The sequence below is a fragment of the Barbatula barbatula genome (assembly GCF_947034865.1).
Source record: "Barbatula barbatula genome assembly, chromosome: 8".
Taxonomy (NCBI): Eukaryota; Metazoa; Chordata; class Actinopteri; order Cypriniformes; family Nemacheilidae; genus Barbatula; species Barbatula barbatula.
Genome location: NC_136771.1, coordinates 6436725 through 6457265, shown reverse-complemented (window position 1 = coordinate 6457265; position 20541 = coordinate 6436725). Strand labels below are relative to the sequence as shown.

At 39.2% G+C, this 20541-nt stretch overlaps 1 protein-coding gene across 4 annotated transcripts in view; it reads right to left on the bottom strand.

The window, feature by feature from the left end:
- The window catches only part of npnta (nephronectin a), a 36679-nt gene extending 16138 nt beyond the window's left edge, over window positions 1-20541 (bottom strand). The window contains exons 1-5 of one of the 4 annotated variants that reach the window (XM_079462336.1): window positions 20265-20495; window positions 12588-12688; window positions 9615-9665; window positions 5676-5768; window positions 2329-2415 (exon numbers count right to left, since the gene is read on the bottom strand). In XM_079462336.1, the coding sequence (XP_079318462.1) occupies window positions 2329-2415; window positions 5676-5768; window positions 9615-9665; window positions 12588-12688; window positions 20265-20344 (412 nt within the window). In that variant the 5' untranslated portion in view covers window positions 20345-20495. Of the gene's footprint in view, window positions 1-2328; window positions 2416-5675; window positions 5769-9614; window positions 9666-12587; window positions 12689-20264 lie in introns of all 4 variants that reach the window. The other 3 variants (XM_079462333.1, XM_079462334.1, XM_079462335.1) reach the window with 3 other exon arrangements.

The window sequence follows — 20541 nt, the reverse complement described above, 5'->3', positions numbered from 1 at the left end:
TGATTTGGTTGCTAAAATAATTTGATTTGATGGTTTTGCAATGTAAAATGGAAATATATTTACTGAACAAAAAAACAACTCAAACATAATTTTCTCCAACCAAGGAAAAGGAATATTTCATTTTCAACTGTGCCTCAATTTGGACACAATTCACCTCAACGAAACATCCTCGAGTCTAGGACGCACGGGCCTTCAGCTGGGCTATATCACTTACATCTCAATATTGTAAGGTATACACAGCCAAGTTTACAGGCCAGACACGTAGCATGAAGCCCACAGACTCATTTGCGCCAGACTGAAAATAGACTCAGGCTGCATGAGGGTCTTCAGCATAGCCCGGTTCTTAGCGAACGGCGCCATCTTTGGCAGTCGGTTATGCACGGAATCCATTCTGGAGACCCCCATGCCGGCTATATTTGACTGGTGGCTCAAATTTAAATAGATGAATGACACAGCCATAGCACTGTATTAACGGTAATCGGCACAGCGGGGAGGTCACTTGACTGGTATGATTAGCAGAAGTGGGGCTGGACATCTACAATAACCTCCATGTGTCTGTCAAGATATAACGTCGATATACCGAGATACTTTATTATATAGTCCAGCAAATCTATCTGTTTCAAAGTGAAAAATAATCTTAAAACAGCAAACACTTCAAACCGATCTGAACAACTTGTCAAACATTGAGATGATTTTTTTATAATGATGCTCTGACCTCCCTTAAACTTATGTACTCTGAGAGAACAAGGCTGTGAACAACTAAATATGTCATCATTTCTTCATCACCAAGCCCGTCACTGTTTCGGGCCAAAGCTATTGGGTGTGTGCATGAATGTGAGCACAAACAATAAGTGGCTGGCTGTAATTAACATATTGGCCACCGGTGTCGCTAATATTAAGGATTTCTGGATTCGACATATAATTGTATTAAATAAACAATTTGTTCAATTTTATTGTATACTCATTTTATAAAAAGAAACAATTTGTTGGATGGGTCGTGCAACTTTGTCGTATTTAAGTATAGCCAAATAACGGTTCTTCTACTGGTTACCCCAAATAATACTGGCTAGACATGCTTTTAACTTGCTAGTCATTTACTTGTTATTTCTCTTGCTTTTTCTTTAGAAGTAATCTGCAGGGCCTCTTTTCTCTGCTGATGTGTACCGGAGGTTACGTTTGGGCCACAATAGCGTGCATGCGCAGTAACGTTTGTTTATGTTGTTGCTTCGAAACCGTCAACAGCCCTTAAACAAAAGTGAAGCTATAAAATAAGTAAAGATGAAAAAAACTGGTGTAAGAATAATGTTCTGTATATCTTACGTTTATCCTTTAAAGTCATACAATAGCTTAGCATGAGGAACAAACAAAGACTTTAGTCTGAAATTCTTTCCCCTGTTTTTAACTTCTAGCATGTTGTGATTTGTTTCACTCCACCTTTTGTGTTTCACAGGAGAAACATATTATGAATTTGGACTATGTGTAAATGATGCGTTTTTTTCAGCTCCCGAGGCCAAATGCTCAACATGACATCACTATTTCCCTGCTTGTGTTTCTGGTCTACGGTATATTTCTACTCTCTGAACAGCATGTGGACAAACTGCTCTCATAAAAATGTTTGGACAAACGATTACGTTATTCAGCAGTAACTCATGCTATTGTCCAAAGAGGCGAAGACACACTTTTTGTTGCAAGTCAATGAAGAATCGCAGACTCTTCACTAAAATAAAGCTGAACGGCAGAATATAATGTCACTTTCCTAGAATAGCCCGATTTTAGAAATGACAAAATATGAGCTCCAGCACGGCGCAAAAAAGCTGAATTGTTCAGTCTGGTGGAAACAATAATAAAGCGAGTACATTTTCACCGGGGCGAGTTTGCTTGATCTGAAACGTGCCCTCGAAAGTGGACAACGACAAACAACAGCAACGATAACATCTTGAGATGAGCCAGGCGAACGGGAGAAACAAAGCAGAAGTTAAAGAGAAACAGCAGAAGATGGACAGCCTGGCAGCCACTTGAGTGCTCACAGATGAAAGATGTTCTGCTTGAGAAGTTCAGAGGAACTGACAGACAAGATGTGTGTGCGTGTGTGGTATAAAAAGAGAAGCGTGAACCACCACATCTCTTGAGAAGACTGTGTGTATGTGTGTTTCTGCCAAGGCATGCGTGGCTTTCTCCGTGTCATTCCGGCCATGCCTGTGCTTTGGGATCTGCCGGAGGTAGAGAGAGAAAAGGGAATGCGCTCTCGCACCATGCACGTGGGCCGGAGAGGTGGCATTTGGGGCGTCGTCCGGAAAGCGGCCTTATGTAAAGATCAGATTAGCTCACCCTCTGAGGGCACCGCCTGCGGCTGGTGGTCCATTGGAACAAAAACAGGAGGGTGCCATATTGGGGGGCTAATATAGCCCTGCTCTTCTTTGAGATTTGAGAACAGAGAGAACAACAGGATACATATACATTTACAAAACATTCATAAAACACACCTTTGAACAGTCTGCTTCCCTGGAGAGGAGAATCATAACATTATACAGCAAATATGATTGTGTTTAAGTGAATTGGAATGGATAAAGTATATGCTGATAGGGTGTTTTTGTACTGTTTTGGAGAAAATAAAAGGAATCTAAAAGTTGGCAGTGTTAAGCATCACCTCCATAATTACACAGTAAAGCACCATGACTCATTTTCTTCTAAATCAGCTACAGGAACATTGTGATTATTAGCTAAAAATACGTTCCTGAAGCATTAGGCATTTACATCGCTTAGAGTACCGCATAACCTTTCAGTTTTCTAAATACCCAGTACAATGACCGACAGCTGTCTATGACTGACACTGGAAAATGTCAGTGTTACAGAACAATGCATCAGCTTTATGGCTTAATAATAAGATGACAGGTGAAAAATCCCACCTAAGCCCTTCAGCTGTGCTTGCCTTTGCGACTTCTAAATATCACATGGAAATGAACTGGGTTTTTCCGTAAACAAAACACATTAACCGTTATTATGCCCCTGGCTTTTTGAAACTCTAGCATTGGAATGAATGTTACAGACTGCAGCTGTTGAAATGTGCGCTCGCGCCAGCATTGACAGATCGGATCTCGGTTCATGGTTTTGGAAATGACACTGAGAAAGACATCAAATAAGGCATGTTTTACAATCTTGTACCAAGTCTTATTACGTTAGCCAAGGTTTTGTGCGCTGAACTGAGTCGAAATTCTGTTGTTCTTGAGTATATCTTGGCTGTATCTCTGACCTCTGTGTTCTAGACAGGTGAGCAATGTGTTCAGCAATTTGCCTATAAATCCTTAAACGGACAGTTCACATAAAAATCATTTATTAATTTTACTCACCCTAACGGTATACGTATTTTTAAATGAACTATCACTTTATAAGTTTAAAAAGTCTTTTAGGAATTTAGACCTGTAAAATGGGTGCGGCTACAGTTTTTTTCTACTTAAGATGTCTCAAAATAAACAAGATCAATAACTGCCTCTACTCTTCACATCTGAACTTTGATGCTGGATGTATACATCTCGCCGCTCACAATTTTAGCTAATGGTCTTCACAAGTGCACTAGATGGACTGGAGAGGTTTACTCACGTTTTATTATAGAAATAAATGCTCTACATGGTTTACAAAGTGGGTGACACTAAATAAGTGATTATTAGATGTCCATTCACAAAAACAGATTTATTCTCATGTCTAGAACGCCACAAAAGCACGATGTTCACCGGCAAAGGGACATAATGGATTCCTGACAGCCACAAGGAACAGCAGGTAAGCAGATTCTCATTCATCAAGACCCCCGCAGAAAATTAGCATCTGATTAAATTGATTTGATCCGTGGCGGGGCAAATGCCTCTCGGTGTCATTTCGCTCCTAAATGGATTAACGCTTTAATGGCTTTATTTGTGCTGGGCGAAGATGCCCATCTGCCTAATAACATCTCCATGACAGCCATGCCAGGGAGAAGACGCACTTCTCTTTGACAGAGAAGATCAAAGGTGGTTAATGCTGATTCACAAAGTAAATTGGTGGTTTTTACAAAAAATCATTTGAACTTCCATTATTTCATATTGCGGGTTATCAACATTTAAATATCTAATGTAATACAAATTATGTGAATTTTTGGTGATCATCTAAACAGCATGCTTATATAAATCAGATAAGCTTTTGAAAGCAATTCAGCTTTTGAGAGCACTTCCTGCTCGAAATTAAATGCCAGATTATTTCCACTGATAATTTTAATATGCCACCCAAGTGTCTTCTCCCAACAGCACCCATCAGGACAAATAAGCCCTCCACGGCACAAGACGTGTCATTTCCTTTAAAAAAAACAATCTGATACGTTTAATCGCATCTGCCATAAGATCCTTCATGAGCTGATAGAAACGTCGCCTGTTGTGAAAAGTAATTTCCGCCCAGTCCAGCAGCGAGGCAAAGCGGCCCTATCAACTCGACACGAACCCGTGACGCAAGGCACACCGAAAAGCTTCAATTGCACATTCCTGAGGGGATTGTTTATCTATTCAATCCTGTCTTTTAATTACACCTTCTCTCTTTGCCTTCCAAGGGCAGAGAATCCTTGGTAAGTCCTCCAGCTCGCTCTCTCTCAAATAGAAATGCGGCGTTTTAAATCAGGGGTTATCTGCGACGCCAGCGTTTCTCTGATGAGACGACTTTAGACAGAATCTGGTCCCATGGCTCCGTTTTATTTTTGGCGCTGTGTTCTTAAGGCAGTAATTGAGATGTTATCTGTTTAAGGGAAGGCTGGCTTCCTTAAGCGCTATAGAACGGCACGCCACTGCCAATACGTTGGGTTGATTAGGCGTACAGTTTGGGAACTGCATCAAGAGAACTTTAAATTAAGTCATTGACAATGGGTGGTTTAGAATCGGACATCAAACAGGTTGACAGGGTGTGTTATCGTTTGGCAAAATAGCAGGGAAAAATATTTTTAGAAACAAAAAATCTTTTTTTTTTTTGAAAAAACATAACATCTGATTGCACAAAACAATAATTCATATGTTTGTGTATATAAAAAGTATTTTGCACTACAATAAGAAAAACAAAAATCAGAAGAAATATTTTATTTTTCCTTTTTTGTTAACGCAGTTGGTAACAAAAAATGTTCACGCCATTAACAAAAAAACATAGAAATAAAGATTTTAATTTTTGGGGAGTATTTGGGTTTAAAAACAAAACAAAAAATACTAGTGAAAATTTTTTTTTGGCAACTAAAAAGGCCACTTGTAAAACTGATTAAAAGTATAAATTTGCACATCAAATAAGAACAAAAAGATCATGTAAAAATAATGTCAATTTCCGTTTTATTCGCCAACGAGGGACTAACTCAAAACATCCGTTTTAAAAAATCTGAAACGAATTAAAAGTATACATTTACATTACAATAAGAATAAAAACAAAACACAATTTAAATGTTTTTTTTAAATGCTGTCGTGAATTGAAGAAAAATTTTGCCGCGGAGCGTTTTTTAAAATGTACACTGATGTAAATGTTTTGTAGGTTACTTTCAAAATGTACTGATCCATTCATTAATGTGTATTGACTCCAAGAATGCCAGCCTGGAAACCCAACTTGTGACAATTGGTATATTCCATTAAAACTTAAAAACCGACAAATAAATATATTTAATCCATTCCCACTTGAGCACTTACCTTGGTTACATGTTTTTCCTGTATAACCTGGATGACACTTGCACTTGTTGGCTCCCACACATTCTCCATGTTTACATCCGTGCTGACAAACCGCTGTGGGCAAAAAAAATTATCAGTATCATTTAAAACTACATCTCAGTGTCAACGTAACAGACATCAAAACATGAAACCGCCTGTAGTGTTTGCGCTAAGAAACGTCACCCATATTGCTATTGGCAACAAGAACAAGTGTGTGTTCTATTAGACCTTGAGGATAATGTGTTGAAAGATCCCCAGAAAACATTGTTTTGGAACACTGGCCTGAATCAATAATTCATTGTTTGCCCTGGACATTTTAATGAACTTGGGACATGCAGAGTGTACGGTCCATCTCACTTCTGCTTTATGACTCATTACATCTCACATTTGAATTGGGAAACGGCCTAGAGCTCCAGAATGTCAAAACCTTTACGATCTGGGATCGGGGTTGGGGGGTTTCATAGAACATTTGAACTATTTCAAAATAAAGAAGGGGAATTCCAATAAAGCTTAGACTTAATACTCATAACATTTGTCTTTCATACAGGATACTGGCTTTGTAGCCTAGGTAGCAATTCAGAAACCATTCATCTGTCCTACGCCACAATAGGCTAAGCGTCTCATAAATCAAATGAATCTGAAAACAGAATGCTGAAGGATCCTTCACGGTGTACATTTTACACTAAATCTACCCCTTGTGCACTGTGTCGCAATTTAACAAATTAATCTTTCATATCGAGACCTCATTTCTTGACATTGAAGTATGTCCCAATACCGACATACCATAGTTCTTCATATTTAAAAATAGAGTATATTCAGGTCATCTCGGTGTGGAAAAGTGGCCTGATGTAACTTCATTACAGTACGTACTTTTCAAATCTTTTAAAAAGTATTAACATTGGAAGACTGAGCCTGGAAATCCTGGACTGGACTTGACTAAGCCGGGATTTATCGCAGAACACTCAAGCATGTCTTATAAGGCCCCAACCTGCAGTCAGACGAGACTAATTTCTATTAAAAGCTTCATTGAGTCTCCAATCATAGAGGTGCTAATTTTCCTCCATGTTGTCATTCTCAGAATGAGAAAGGAGCCATGAGGGTGCATCACAATTAACTTAATAATCAATTCAATTCCAGTTTATTTCTATAGCAATTTATAAAATAGATTTTTACACGTTTAGCAAAGACATAAATAATATTATATTGAGGGAAATTGGAATTAATATAGCATTAAGATTTATTGTATTATTGCAAATTTTCCATAAGATGTAGCATTACAAACTATAAAAATAGGTAGGGAGGGATGCACCGATATGTAAATGTTGGCCGATAACCGATATATCGGCCGATATACAGTATCTAAATATTAATATAACATTTCTGAGACTGAAACAAATGGCTAAAAGTGAAACTGTTATTTGAAAATATTCACTGCAGAAAACAAGGTAACCACTAGTTCTCTTTTCCTCCGGAAAAAAAAACTAGTTAACATTCTTTGACTTTTAAACTTTTCTGGTATAATGTTTATTTAATAAACAAATTATAGAGTGTTCTTAATAGCCAAAAGTCTATCAGGTCTCAAGACAGAAAGCATTCAGAAAGCAGTTTACTCATTAATAAATATCTACTGTATATACTGTACCTATATCAACAATGTTTTGCTAATAGCATTAAGTGAATGATCATGACAGAAAGACAGTACTGTACTGGATTGTAACTGTGAGCAGTGTGCAGCTGAAGTGGTTTAACCAGAGAAAATGATTTATAATTTATCGGCTATAATATATCGGCCTGACTTTATTATACCGATAACAATAAAAATTACCATTTATTGTCCGATACCGATATGGCTGATAATTTATCGTGCAGCCCTAAAAATAAGTGTCTCCGTTGTATGATTAATTCATTACTGTTACTGATTATCAAACCGTTAGACATTGAAAGTGCTATTATACAATTTTATGTTTTAATACAGTATATGGACACATAACAGATGCAAAAAGAGTGAATCCAGGTCTCTTTTCTTCAAGAACCTCAAATCCGAATGTACAAAAATGCAAATATTCTAACAATACATGACGTTTTCTTTACACCCTTCACATACTTTCTGTTGTCTGTTTAACCCTGTATGGTGTTCATGTTTTTGTTACTCAGACAATGTCAAGCACAAATGTATGAAGTTAATGTAAAAAGCCATACAATTGTATATACAAATATTTAAAATGTTTACATTATACAAATTACAAGGAACATAAACAGCATATATTATTTTCTCATTTTGCTTTGACAAATCACATTTATAAAAATGTTTTGACATTCACTATTTGTACAGTAAATGTGCCAAAGAAGAAATATCCATGTCATGTTCATTTTGATAAGGTAAAAAAATATGAATCGCATATTTTTTTGGTACACACTGAAAACGGGGTCCACACACCCGAACATAAAAAATGTAATGATGGATCTGAATAATTTTACATAACAATCCGTTATTACCGATATTAAATGACTATCGTCTTCCAACAATGCTGATCAGGTTTCCTGTTCATCTCAAAATCAATTGGGCCTAATATGGAGAAAGCAAGACAAGAATCCCGATTGTTCACGAAAGAGCCACCGATATCTCATTTCAGTGTCCGAACACTCTTTAAACCGCATAAGGGCGGAAAAGCATTAGCCCTCCCTGCCAAAATCAGGAGATAAGAATCTGCCCGTCTCATTCTACCTTATTAGACGGTGTAAGCACACCAAGGAGACATTTTAACCTGTGATATATAATATAGTGGTTAGACAGTGAGATCAAACCCTGAAATTAGAACACAAAAGGAAAAGCATGGGCCCTAATTTGGCGCTAAAGCCCGAGCTGGCAAGAGGCACACAAGGAAACCAGCCGAGTTCTCCGACATTGGAAGTTTATCCCGGCGGCTGCCTTATCTAGCCAACCAGACAGTTATCAAATGTGATGAAATCGCGGATTAATCCTGGCGGGACGCCGCGTGATCACAGGCAACGGTTATATTTTTAAGTGCTGACGCATGGGCCGCTTAAGAGGAGGCTTTAAAAGGAAACCTACCCGCTGCCGTGCCGTTTGCAGAAATGTCGACACTTGGAACGCAGACCGCAGGCGAAACTGGCCAAGGGAAGTACCCAGCTGACTACATCAAATGGTACCGCTGGCTTGAAATCAACTAGCTCCTCTCTTAACCCGCAAGTGGCACTCAACCATCTAGACCCTCATTCTCAGCATAGCAGGCCTTTCAATTGCTCGTATGACGCGTGAGCAATACGCTAGACAAGTAAATGGCAATTTCAGCACAAGTTTCAGATTAGTCTGATTAAAAATACTTGTAAGATTTTGACTTGGCCAAGCAAGATGCTTTCTCAACTTCTCATTCATATTTTATGGATATGGGAAGGCAATTTTGACACTTTATGACCAGCAAAAACTCTGCAGGAACATGCTATGATATGAAAAAACACAATGATTTTACTCATGTCATTGAAGCCGTGGCTCAGCTGTTCTTCAGCTGTGGTGCTCAAATCTGCACCACGTGTTTGATCCTGGCATGCAACACTCTCTTAGCCAATTATTTCCTTTTTGTTCTCTTCTCTAAATAAACACAACAAATGGGCCACAAATCCCTGCAGACCACAGAAGTGAGATCCTTCATCGTTCAAATTATTGAGGAACAAACAAAACAAGTTAAAATAAACACAGATATCTAAATATCCTGGAGCAAGCAGATATTCAAATGGGAGCCGGAGCAGGTGTGAAGTGTTCACAGGATATCAGGAGATTCTCAACAGAGCGTGTATGTGTGTGGTGACTATAAATAAACGGGAACTTGGAATTCAGAGGATGCACGCTCAGAATGATGCTCGCCCAAGATGATTGCAAAGGAAATATGATGTGGCGCTAACCTTGGGGTTGGCACCTTATCCCGATTACTCTGCGGGTTAAGACGTAGAGAGCTGCAAAACAAACCGCCAGACAAAAACGAAAAGAAAGCTTTGTCTAAGTAAGATGAAAACATTATGTGGGAGCCATGCGGATGATGGACAAGCTCTCCAAATCCAACACACGCACATATTGTAACTCACACACAGCTCAGTCTCTCACATTACACGTGGTGACGCAAATCATACGATACTGAAACTAATTCTGTGGACAAAAAACATTATTATGTTAAGTATAGGTTTTGTAAAAAAAATATTTATTTCTACATAATATATGTTTTCAAGTTAAATAAAAAATGAAGATCAAAGAAAATCGTACTAAAATGTATAAATGAGATAGTCCGAATGCATCCATATTAGACACCTTGTTACGAATAACTGTAAGATCGTGTTGGACCACTGACCACAAGTTCTGCATCCGCGTGCGTGTCTTTAAAATAAATTGTTTGCGTCATTTTTATATTCTTTAAAAACGCATCTTGGACATTCTTCTAGATTTGAACGATCAATAAAGTTACATTTCTCCAATGAAATTTACGGCGGGGTGAGACAAAAAACACATTCATCAAACTTCATCAAAATCACCCTCATCTTCAGATCTTGTTAACTTAAGATGATTGGGGTGTTATGAGTGGCAAATGTAATTTCAGAGGTTTGAGGTAAAATCTCCATTAAGAAGTCAGCTCTCGAAACAAAAGGGTTGCCCCTTAAGCCAGCTGTTTTGAGAAAGGCAAATATTTCAGCTTCATGTTCAGTTAATAGCCTCCGACTGCAGCGCCCGGCAAAGAACATTAGAAAAGCATTTCAGAAGGGTGCACTTCACTTTCACAGAGGACTTTGTGTTTGGGGCTGCATTTATTAGGGCATTCGCTTTCAACGCGAGTACTCGCCCTGTGTGATCACCGACCGGCTAAAACAAACAGCAGCAATTTTATCAAAGATGTGAGATGCAGCGGTCGGGTAGCCAGCCATTATGGAGCCTTTAACGTCCCCAGCACACTTTCTATTCGCTGATCAATTTTCCAGTTCAAATAAGCGAGTGAAGAACCACCGACAGTTTTCCTGTTTGCACCGAGAGCAGGTGTACAATTGGTCGGTTCAGCGCCCACCGTGCATTTTTATTCACTGGGTTCCAGCACTCTGTATCAAACAGGGACGTTTTCATGGCGAGCAGTGAAGGTGTGTAGCGCTTTCTTAAAAATCTCAATGGGAAAAATCATTCATGCAACGAAAATAAAACAAAACTAATAAAGTGGAACAGTGTCTAAAAAGCAATGAAGTAAAAAAAAAGCCAAATGGGTCGAAAAACTAGGTGAAAATGTTTGTATCTCGTGAACAAACCATGTAAACATCAAATGCATGATTAATTTGACACATTTTTTTATTCGAATGCAAAGACTTCCTCGTGTAGTGTGAGAGACATTAACACACTTGTGGACACACACACACACACACACACACAATCACACAACACTGTCTTACATGTGAGAAAATATGACAAAAATCACAATGACGGCAATCCACAACCGCACAAGCGTTAGCATTGAGTTTCCCTACCGAAGCCTTTTGAAGCCCATGGGCGTGACCCCAGAAAAACTGCGATTGTCTAGCAAAGGCGACAGCTGGTTTATCATGTGCGCAAGCCATGCAAAGAATCTCGCATTTGTCAGACTGCCCGATACGTTGTGCCGCTAATATTGCCATGCATCATGGAGTATGAATCAGCGTGAGGCAGTTTCCATTTCGCACGGCCAAACACTCATGCAGAAGCTCGTGCTTTATCGGGCCTTTTAGGTTTCGTAGCAGACATATGGCAGCAGATAAATGAAGCGTAAAACATTATTAAAACGAGCACCGGAGGCACATCCTCTGATTCCATGATAACGCTATAAAATGTGCTAATCCGTACTTGAAAATCATTACCTGATTAATGCGCTGTAAGATTTGAGTGGTCTCATCACTTTTTAGGTGAAATTAATGTGCGGAGCCCACGTTAGATGTTTGATACAATTTATGCAAGTGCATTATGGGTAATGTGCTGACACCAAATGACATTTTTACACTAGATTTATCCAGGAAATTTGGGAGCGGCATCAGAAAGGTTTAATGCTTAGTGTGGAGGTTTTTCAATAAAAATATGTGATGATACTTCTGTGTGGGCTCTGTGTTTTCACGCGGTGGTAACCAGTATGCTATTAATTCCATTATAAAGCTTTTTATGGGCTCCAAACTAATGCCACAGGAATGCGGAGCTGTTGCGGCAGCTACTCATTGTACCTTTTAATTATTCCAAATGACTGAACCGCATAATATTGGGTGTCATGTAGAATATCTCCAAGGCAAACCGGATTACGTCTAGGTATTTTCTTGCGATAATCCTTGTGTTAGTTGGCAAGAAATGCTGTATTTCCCAAGATATAGCCGTGTGACCTGACCTTACCGCTCTCTGACACTTCTATCAAAGTAATACAAGTCACCAATTCATGTGGTGGAAAATATTCTAACAAATCAGCTTTTAAAATCATATGCCACACTTTGGATTAAAGTAAGTGTTGATTTTGCTAATACAATTTTATTAGGCTATATATATTTGAAATATGACATTTTCACAGATGATCTGGTGACTTGCAGTGTTATTGTTGAAAGCCGCAATCCGTAACTTTAGCTTTTTCATCGTCATCTCTGTTTGAAACCTAAAACTGCAGGTTACTTCGCATACTGATCTATATGTGGGCTAAAATGAATTGATATCGTCTCTGACAGTTTTCACACAGATTTTTATATACTTGTTCAAAACATAAATATTGTGAATTTTTACGCAAAAAGTTACGGATTGCAACTTTAAGAGACGGCTGTAGAAGATATACATTAGTATAGATGCCCCTTAAGCTTAGCCCCACACAGCCCAGTTCACCCCCTCCAGCAGCAGTTACTCACGCTGGCACTGGCCCCAGGAGACGCGCGTCCAACCCCAGCAGCAGTCGATGCGGCCGCCGTATCGGCACAGCCCGTTGGATGAGGCCATCTGCCTGGGCCACCTGTCAGGACACACTTTGATCAGTTTTTGGCGAATCACTGCACAACAGACAGTTAAGTGGCATTAACATTGTGCATACTTTGGCAAACAACCGCTTAGCAGTTGGTCTGCTTTTGGTACCTTTTGAAACACAGAAGCAGACATGTTCACATGTCTCGGAGGTCCAAGTCAAGCCTCGAGTCTTTGAGGTGGAGTCTAAGTCAAGTCTCAAGTCTCTGTTCTATTTTTAGCAATAGTTCTCTCAGATCCTTATTATAATTCACAGTGTATGAAGCTAAATCAGTTTTGAAATATTACAACGAATTAATTCTACAGAATTTCTTGGATATTTATGAAATACATTTGGTGTTCAGTAATGATGTACTAATATGAACCATTGTGCTGTAATCTAGTCCAAATTAATGTAATGAATAAGTAATGAATTGCATGATACAGTATTCCCTAATACTGGTAACCACCTGGTTATTTGGCGCCAGAGCTGCAACAAAGCTGAATGTATTCAGCGATGTAAATGTTCATTTTGACAGCCAATTTGGATTCAGTTTTAGTCACAGTCTTTTGAAGAAAATTCTATTTAGTTTAAGTCATTTTTTAGGCATCCCCATAATTTTAGTTTCAGTCTAGTTTTCGTTGACGAAATATGAAGAACAATTTAGTCGACTAAATCTACATTACATTTAGTCGACAAAAATCTTAATGGTTTAAATCATTTCCTTAGTGTAATACCAGTTTTCCAAACAAAGATTGAACTGTTTTGACATCATTTACTTGACCTTAAACAATTAAAAAAAGGTCACTACCTTTGTTTTTAAGAAAAGTTCAGTAACTACTGGATATGCATTGTTGCAACAGAATATTAGACCATGAACGCATGTACTAGTTGACTCGTTCAGTAGGGCGTGTGCATTAAGTACATTCAACCAATGAAACTGCAGTCCTGCTTCGAATCTGCTGCTTTTTACCCGCGATTATAATACACTTTGTAAACCGCATGAAGACAAGGCTTCTTCTTTACCCAGAGACTTCTCTCTACCCCTTATATGAGATAAGTAGAACATGCGCGTGACATTTGTGCAGAACATAATGGATTGGGAATGGGAATTAATAGATGTGGCGTGTAATGCTGTCATGTGAATGAAATGTGATGCCAAAATTACTTGCGTTTTTTTCGAGTCTCATGAGTCACGAGTCAGCTGTCGACGAGTCCACAAGTCAAGTTGCAAGTCTCTGTTTTTGCAACTTAAGTGCGATTCGAGTCCAAGTCGCGGACTCGAGTTTCCATCTCTGTACAGAAGTATCAAGCCCCGCCTCAGAGAATCGTCAGACTTTACTTATTGGCTCTTTTACTGAAGCAGCCATATTCGATGATGCATTCCCTTTGCATTCAGAGTAATGGCAGTGGCGTATCCTATTAATATCTCGTTTATCATTGCTCTTAGTGTACGTAGTGAGAATGTGCCTTCTATTGCATTTAAGACATTGATATCTAAACTTATCAAAATCCTGCAATGCTACATTTGACTATATAGTAAATATTGTATACAGTCAATATTTATAGCGATGCACAATTGCTACAAATCAAAAGTTGGATTATTTACATCTGTCAACAAAATAATTGCATTGAAACTGATTAAACCTTCCATTCTTAATGTTTGCCTCTATGTCGCCATTTCTGTTGGAAACATAAAATTACAGGTTAATTTATTTACCTTTTTTTACGTGAGTTGTCAAATGATGTCAAACTGACATTTACCAAAATCAAACCCGACCGTTCAATGTATAATTCAAGAAATATAGTTTTTTCAAAACTGCTCAAAAACAGATCTTTGTTTATTTTTAACCAAAACCTCTTCTGGCCTCTGAGCCTCCTTCATCAATTGATGTAATCCACCAAAAATCCAGTGAATTTGCCAAAGGTCTGTGCCTATTTGCTAGTCAGAAGTAACTACAGTTACTGCTGTTTTTATGTTGTCGAATTGTGCATACCATCTGTCAGGTAGTGATGTCTAATCTATATTCACAAAGCCACGGTTGAAGTCAGTGACACCGGGGCTGTAGATAAGACCACCATGAGTTATCACCCCGCGGCACTATACCAGGGGAAGATGTTCTGCTGTTTGGATGTTGGATGCACAGGGCAGAGATAGTGTAAAACAAACTCGCCCTGCACTGCTGTCTGTAGCTAGAGGGAAGCTATTGGCAAAAATGATGATTGTTCAAAGGGATACGTTACATGACCCAACAGTGAAGACGAATGTGACAGATTTTTGGAAAACATTATCCAAGGCCATTTAAAACTAATTTTTCATAAAGTAGAAAAGGTGCAGCTACAAGAACAGCCGAACAGAGAGAATTTCTTGGCAGCACACACAGGGATTACGGACTTGTTTCATAAGCGGAGCTCCAAATGTTTTACTCCAAAAGTAAAAAGAGCATGAAACCTTTTATGGTCTGTGAAAATAAGCAAAGGGAATGTACACGGTCACGTGATGTGAAGTAATTGGATCATGGGTTAAAAAATTGGAAACCTAAAATTAAACTTCTGCCTTTCTTGCCTAACTACACCTAAGCATGGAAAGAGAAAACAAGACGGAAATGTTGAGAATAAGATCATAATGGAAAAAAACTGTATTATAATACACAAGATCATATTTTACAACCTCCGCAGTCAAGTTTTAAAATATATATATTTTGAAGAACAAACCCCCCCCCCCATTGACTTTCATTGTATGGACACAAAACCACTGAGACATCTCCACAGAGGAAACAAAAAAACACATCTAGATTCCTAAACCAAATGCACATATTTATTCTCTCAGGTGTTGCACATGTGACAGAGAGAAATAATTGCCGATTTTGGGCACATACTGCACCATCCCCTCGAGTTAGCCTCCACACGCAAGGCAGTGAAAATGCTAATGTAGCCACTATGACCGTCACTACAGTAAGAGATCCTGATGGTAAGCACTAAGTAAGAATGACAGGCTGGGGAAGAATGTTTGTGTGCAGCCTGGCAGAGAACTTCACAACCGCTCCAGAGACACGGCGCGCATGCAAACGTGGTTGTGTTTGGCTCCGGGCTGTCACTCCTCTAGACCTCACCTGTAACATGCATTCAATCACACAAACCCAAAGCTACAAAAGAAAGAAAGAAAGAAAGAAAGAAAGAAAGAAAGAAAAGGAAAAAAGAGAAAATCAGTGCTCGACCCAGTGGAGACAAGACCCAGGCATAAGATTGCGTGCCAGTCAGCAATCTGCAAACTCTGGGCCCGATCCAAAGAGATACTAAACTGAGAGAGAGAATGGCCCACCAAGGAATTGGCGCCATTCTCTGCGCTTGCGTGAAGTAACAAGACTGTCACAACAAATCCCTCCTCCACCTGACAGGGCGTCTTTCCTCACCTTGTTAAATATACTCCATCTGGGATTAAAGCGGTACACAGATGACAAATACTTCCATAACACAACTCCGTCCCGCCTGCTCCAAAGAGCCAGCCGGGTCACGAAATTAAAGGTAGGTTCTATTATTTTTGTGCTACGGTACATTAAAGGAAGAGTTGTTCTGAAAAATACATGCGATTCGAGTTTTCGTTTGTCTGCAGAGGTCCGTCGCTATTCGTGTGGTCCCACAGCGTGTCAGCGTTTGCAAATGTATATGAATGATGACATCCGACAGCGCTCGGGTAAACGCAGAGGGGGGGGTATAATTACAGCCCTTCACATTCCACTGCCACCTCCACAGACTGGCACACAATTAGATACGCGTCTTTGAAACAGGCGCTTGAAAGCCGACCTGTCTCCATTCACTTAAGTCTTAATATAGAAACGGTGCGTGTGCAAACCGACACACCGGTCAAAGAAAGTTCACTTTATTTTACACTAAGCAGGAATCGAACCCTTGCTAACATTTTTTTAAGCAAAAATAAATACTTCTGTTGTTTCGGGTGCCAGATGTGTGTGCGTGGGGTGTTTTTGAGCGATCGACCAATGGGTTTCCCTATATTGGACTGGAAAATGCGGCCGATGGGGTCCATTAAACAATAATTGATCTCGGAAAGGCTGCATATTTCTGGACAGCGTAAGAGCGGTTGTCATGATGATAGGCACGCATTTTTATTTTCTATTGGTTGATGCGCACTCAACTTGGTTCAATTCAGGGAACACGCTGATAAAATGTATACCTTAAATGCACTGTGCGTCGCTTTGGATTAATGCATCTGCCAAATGCGTAAATGTAGCTCTTAAATCAGCACTTTTGAGCATTTCATGGTTTCCTGTGATTAAAAAGTCTGTGCGTGAACACTTCATTTCATAGTAGCATATAAATGACCCTTCACAAACGTTACAAGAAAACAAAATGACACTCTCTGGTCAATAAACAATTGTATTGTTGGGACCTTGTCTTCAATATTTTTCTCAGAAACATGGCCTTCTCACTCCCTGCCCCTCCACCCACTCTCAAATGTTTGTATCCCTTAGGACACAAAAACCATTACAGATAACAGAGGCAAGTTTTTAGATACAATGCATCTCTAAAGGCATTTCTGATGCATTATTGCTGTTCTGTTGAAATAGGAAATAACCTCATGATTTGATAACAGGCTTCTGGGTGTAGTGCAGTCAATAAGAATAGTTTTAAAACACAGCCCATACATTTCTTACCAGAAATTGTTAACAAATATCCTTTGTCAATTGTCAAATGTACTTCAAACTATACACATATAGTACATAGATACACACAAACACATGAGGGTGTAAAGCCCCCTGGATCACAATGTACGTGTGTTGAATATAACTGTAAAATGTACAATAATATCATATGTGGAGTATTAATATGATACAGATTAGGGAGGTGTACATTTTGGCCGGTAACAATAACAGATCATTCTTAAATGTTGAATGCCAATAACCGATATGTTGGTCGATATACAGTATCTAAAGATTATTATAATTTTTGATGAGCCTGGAACAAATTTATTGGCTTTAATATATCGTCCTGATTTTATTACTGGTTCATACTTTAAGAATGAACATTTATCAGCCCATACCAATATGGTGAATAATGCATCATGCATCCCTAAATTTTGCCCTAGCGCCACAATGGTTACAGACTCTGTCACCATGTCCCTTTACATGTATTTTGAGATGAATCAGAATAAACAAATTAAAAATGATTTTGACAGCTGGAATGATTGAACTTTTTCAAAAACACATCAATAGATATGTTACTATTGTGCATTATTTTGGCCACGATAATGGTATAGTGCAAATTGGATATTGTGACATCCCAATGTGTCTTCTACACGGTATTAATCTTAACAAACTGTATGTCATTTTAAAGTAAGTTGGATTTCCAAAAACATCCAAGCTTAAGCGGTTTATAAATGAACAATGTAACCAAGATCTTGGAATTCAGAAAGTACAGTCACAAAACTGTTCAACAATCCTTTGAGTTTCTATTGATGGGACATTTTCACATCTGTGTGTCTCTATTATTGATAATACTTGTTATCATGTCATCAGATGACAAGTTTTAGCAGAGAGTCACATCCCTCAGGTATGGCACGAGCCATTAGATATCAGCTTAACGGCCCCTGCCAAGGGCCGGAAAATAATGAATGGACCTTTCATGCTATATTCTCTATGAATTTAGATCGGGGCGGCGAAGCGGGTTTATAAGCAAGGCAAATTGGCAAATAATGGCCCTGGTGACAAGCTTTCTCCATCACTGCAGAAATTAATAACGCACGCCAGCAGGTTAATGTACGCCTTCATTACGTTGGGCGGCTCTCGCTCCTGAAATGCCAAGACAAGCCCAGAGGAACGGAATCAATATTACATCAGTGATATACGAGATATTAGAAAATAACATTCTGTGTGTATGAGATTGTGAAGTTACAGTGTATAAAAACAAACAATTGCATTATTGTGCTTAACTGAGCGTGGTTAGGACAAAATGTAGATGACTAATAGGCCTTGGTTAATCATTGTATCTGCGCTGGAAATGTTTGACCAAAAGCCTGTTGTTAATGTATGCACATATGTGTATGGATGTGTCAGTAAAACCACATAGCTGTGTCCCTCCCTCAGCAACTGGCAATGATAAACATTGGGGTAAAATCATAGCCAAGTTGAGATTTAGCGCAATGCATCTTTACGCCAGTGAATACATTTTCAGTCCATTTGGAAGGACAGCAATTTGTCATCTTGCCAGAGGACAAAATGCTTCCCTACAGAGAGTAAGATAAAAGATGCTTTAAAGATAACTGCTGGAGTGGCATTCACATAGACATCCACATTTGGGTGGTCTTTGCCCTAGCAGAACACCGTGGGAACCAAGGGAGGACAGTGAATGAAAACATTTTGTTTGATGAGCAATGGAAGACAAGGAGAATGGTTTTCGGGTTCTGTTTGGTAGTGACACACAAATGACACATTTCATCAGCAATACATGCTTATGAATAGTGTTTTGTACCATGCATTTTGACATTATGTAACTACATCGCTAAGCATAAAGATTTTTGATAGTCTCGGTCAGGCTGTGTGGTTCCATAAGGAACCTGTTGTACAAAGGGTACATAGGAAGAAGATAAGAAGCAAATGGTTGTTTGATTCTTCTACCGCATCGCTTCAAAGAAAGAACCCTTCAAGAACCTTAATTGAAGCATTGCAAAATGTATAATAATGTTTAAGAGGTACGTATCAATAAATAATGCAATTGCTGCATAATAAATGAAGCATGCACTGCTTTTGACGTAAATAATAACAATTTGGTATTTTTTATACAGTAAAGTCATAATCAAGAATTATGGTATTAAGGAATGCGTTGCACAAATAACGACATGGGCTAAATATGTTTTTATAGGCTTTAAACAAGCATTAAGTGACACAGGGAGCCCACACTTCTCCAACAATGGCCCTGAGGAGTGCACACTTCATTTTGAGCACGGCCATTTGATCTCCTTTGATCTCAATGACGCTTTAAGGAGGTTCGCATCTTTGGCACGTTTCTGCTCACCGCATATTTTCACGTTTCGTGTCGGGACACGAAAAAACCGGGAACGCGTGCGCCGATCGCCAAAAGAGCGAAGACAAACAAGTGTATAGCGTTGTGCAAACCAACGTTTCGTTGTGAAATCGCTTTACAAATGTTTACAAACAAACTGAGCTGTTGAGAATAAAATGAAATAAACAATGTCACAAATGCGCATTTATCTGGCTTCGTAAGGATTTCTTTAAAAGCAGCTGCGCGCAGACAAAAGTTCACGGGTTCACAACACGAACTTGAGCGTCCTCAATTTAACTGATCACCAGGGGTTAACCCTTATGAAAATGACTGTTCTTACTATAGTAAACCCGTGATATTTGTGGATAAACTGTACCGAGTGCGCATCAACCAAAAACCTGGTTACTTCTCTTTTACTGTAATAAATTCATATTTATGCATCAAAGCTCAATGCGTATGGGTTTAACCTGTTACGCTTTAAGAAAAACGCATTATAAAAGTACACTGTAATAAATAACTGTTCAATCGCACTTTCATTCACATCACACTGATGCTATCATCCTCGTCTCACCTGCTATCGAAATCGGCGCGTACTCCGAACCAGCAGGTCCAAATCAACGCGAACTTTATTATCCACATTCCCACGCTCATATGCCGCAGTATATCCAAACGTCTCCGCAGGTCTCCAGCGTTGGGACGGTGATGACTGCTGGATCCGACCCTACTAAAGAATAAACAGCGAGTCCAGCAGGACACATACACGGCTGTTCGTCTATGAGAGTTACGCGGTACCTCTGTCTGTGGTGCGCTCCTCCGGTAGAGTGACCCGTGCCGCGCGCTCCCTGCGC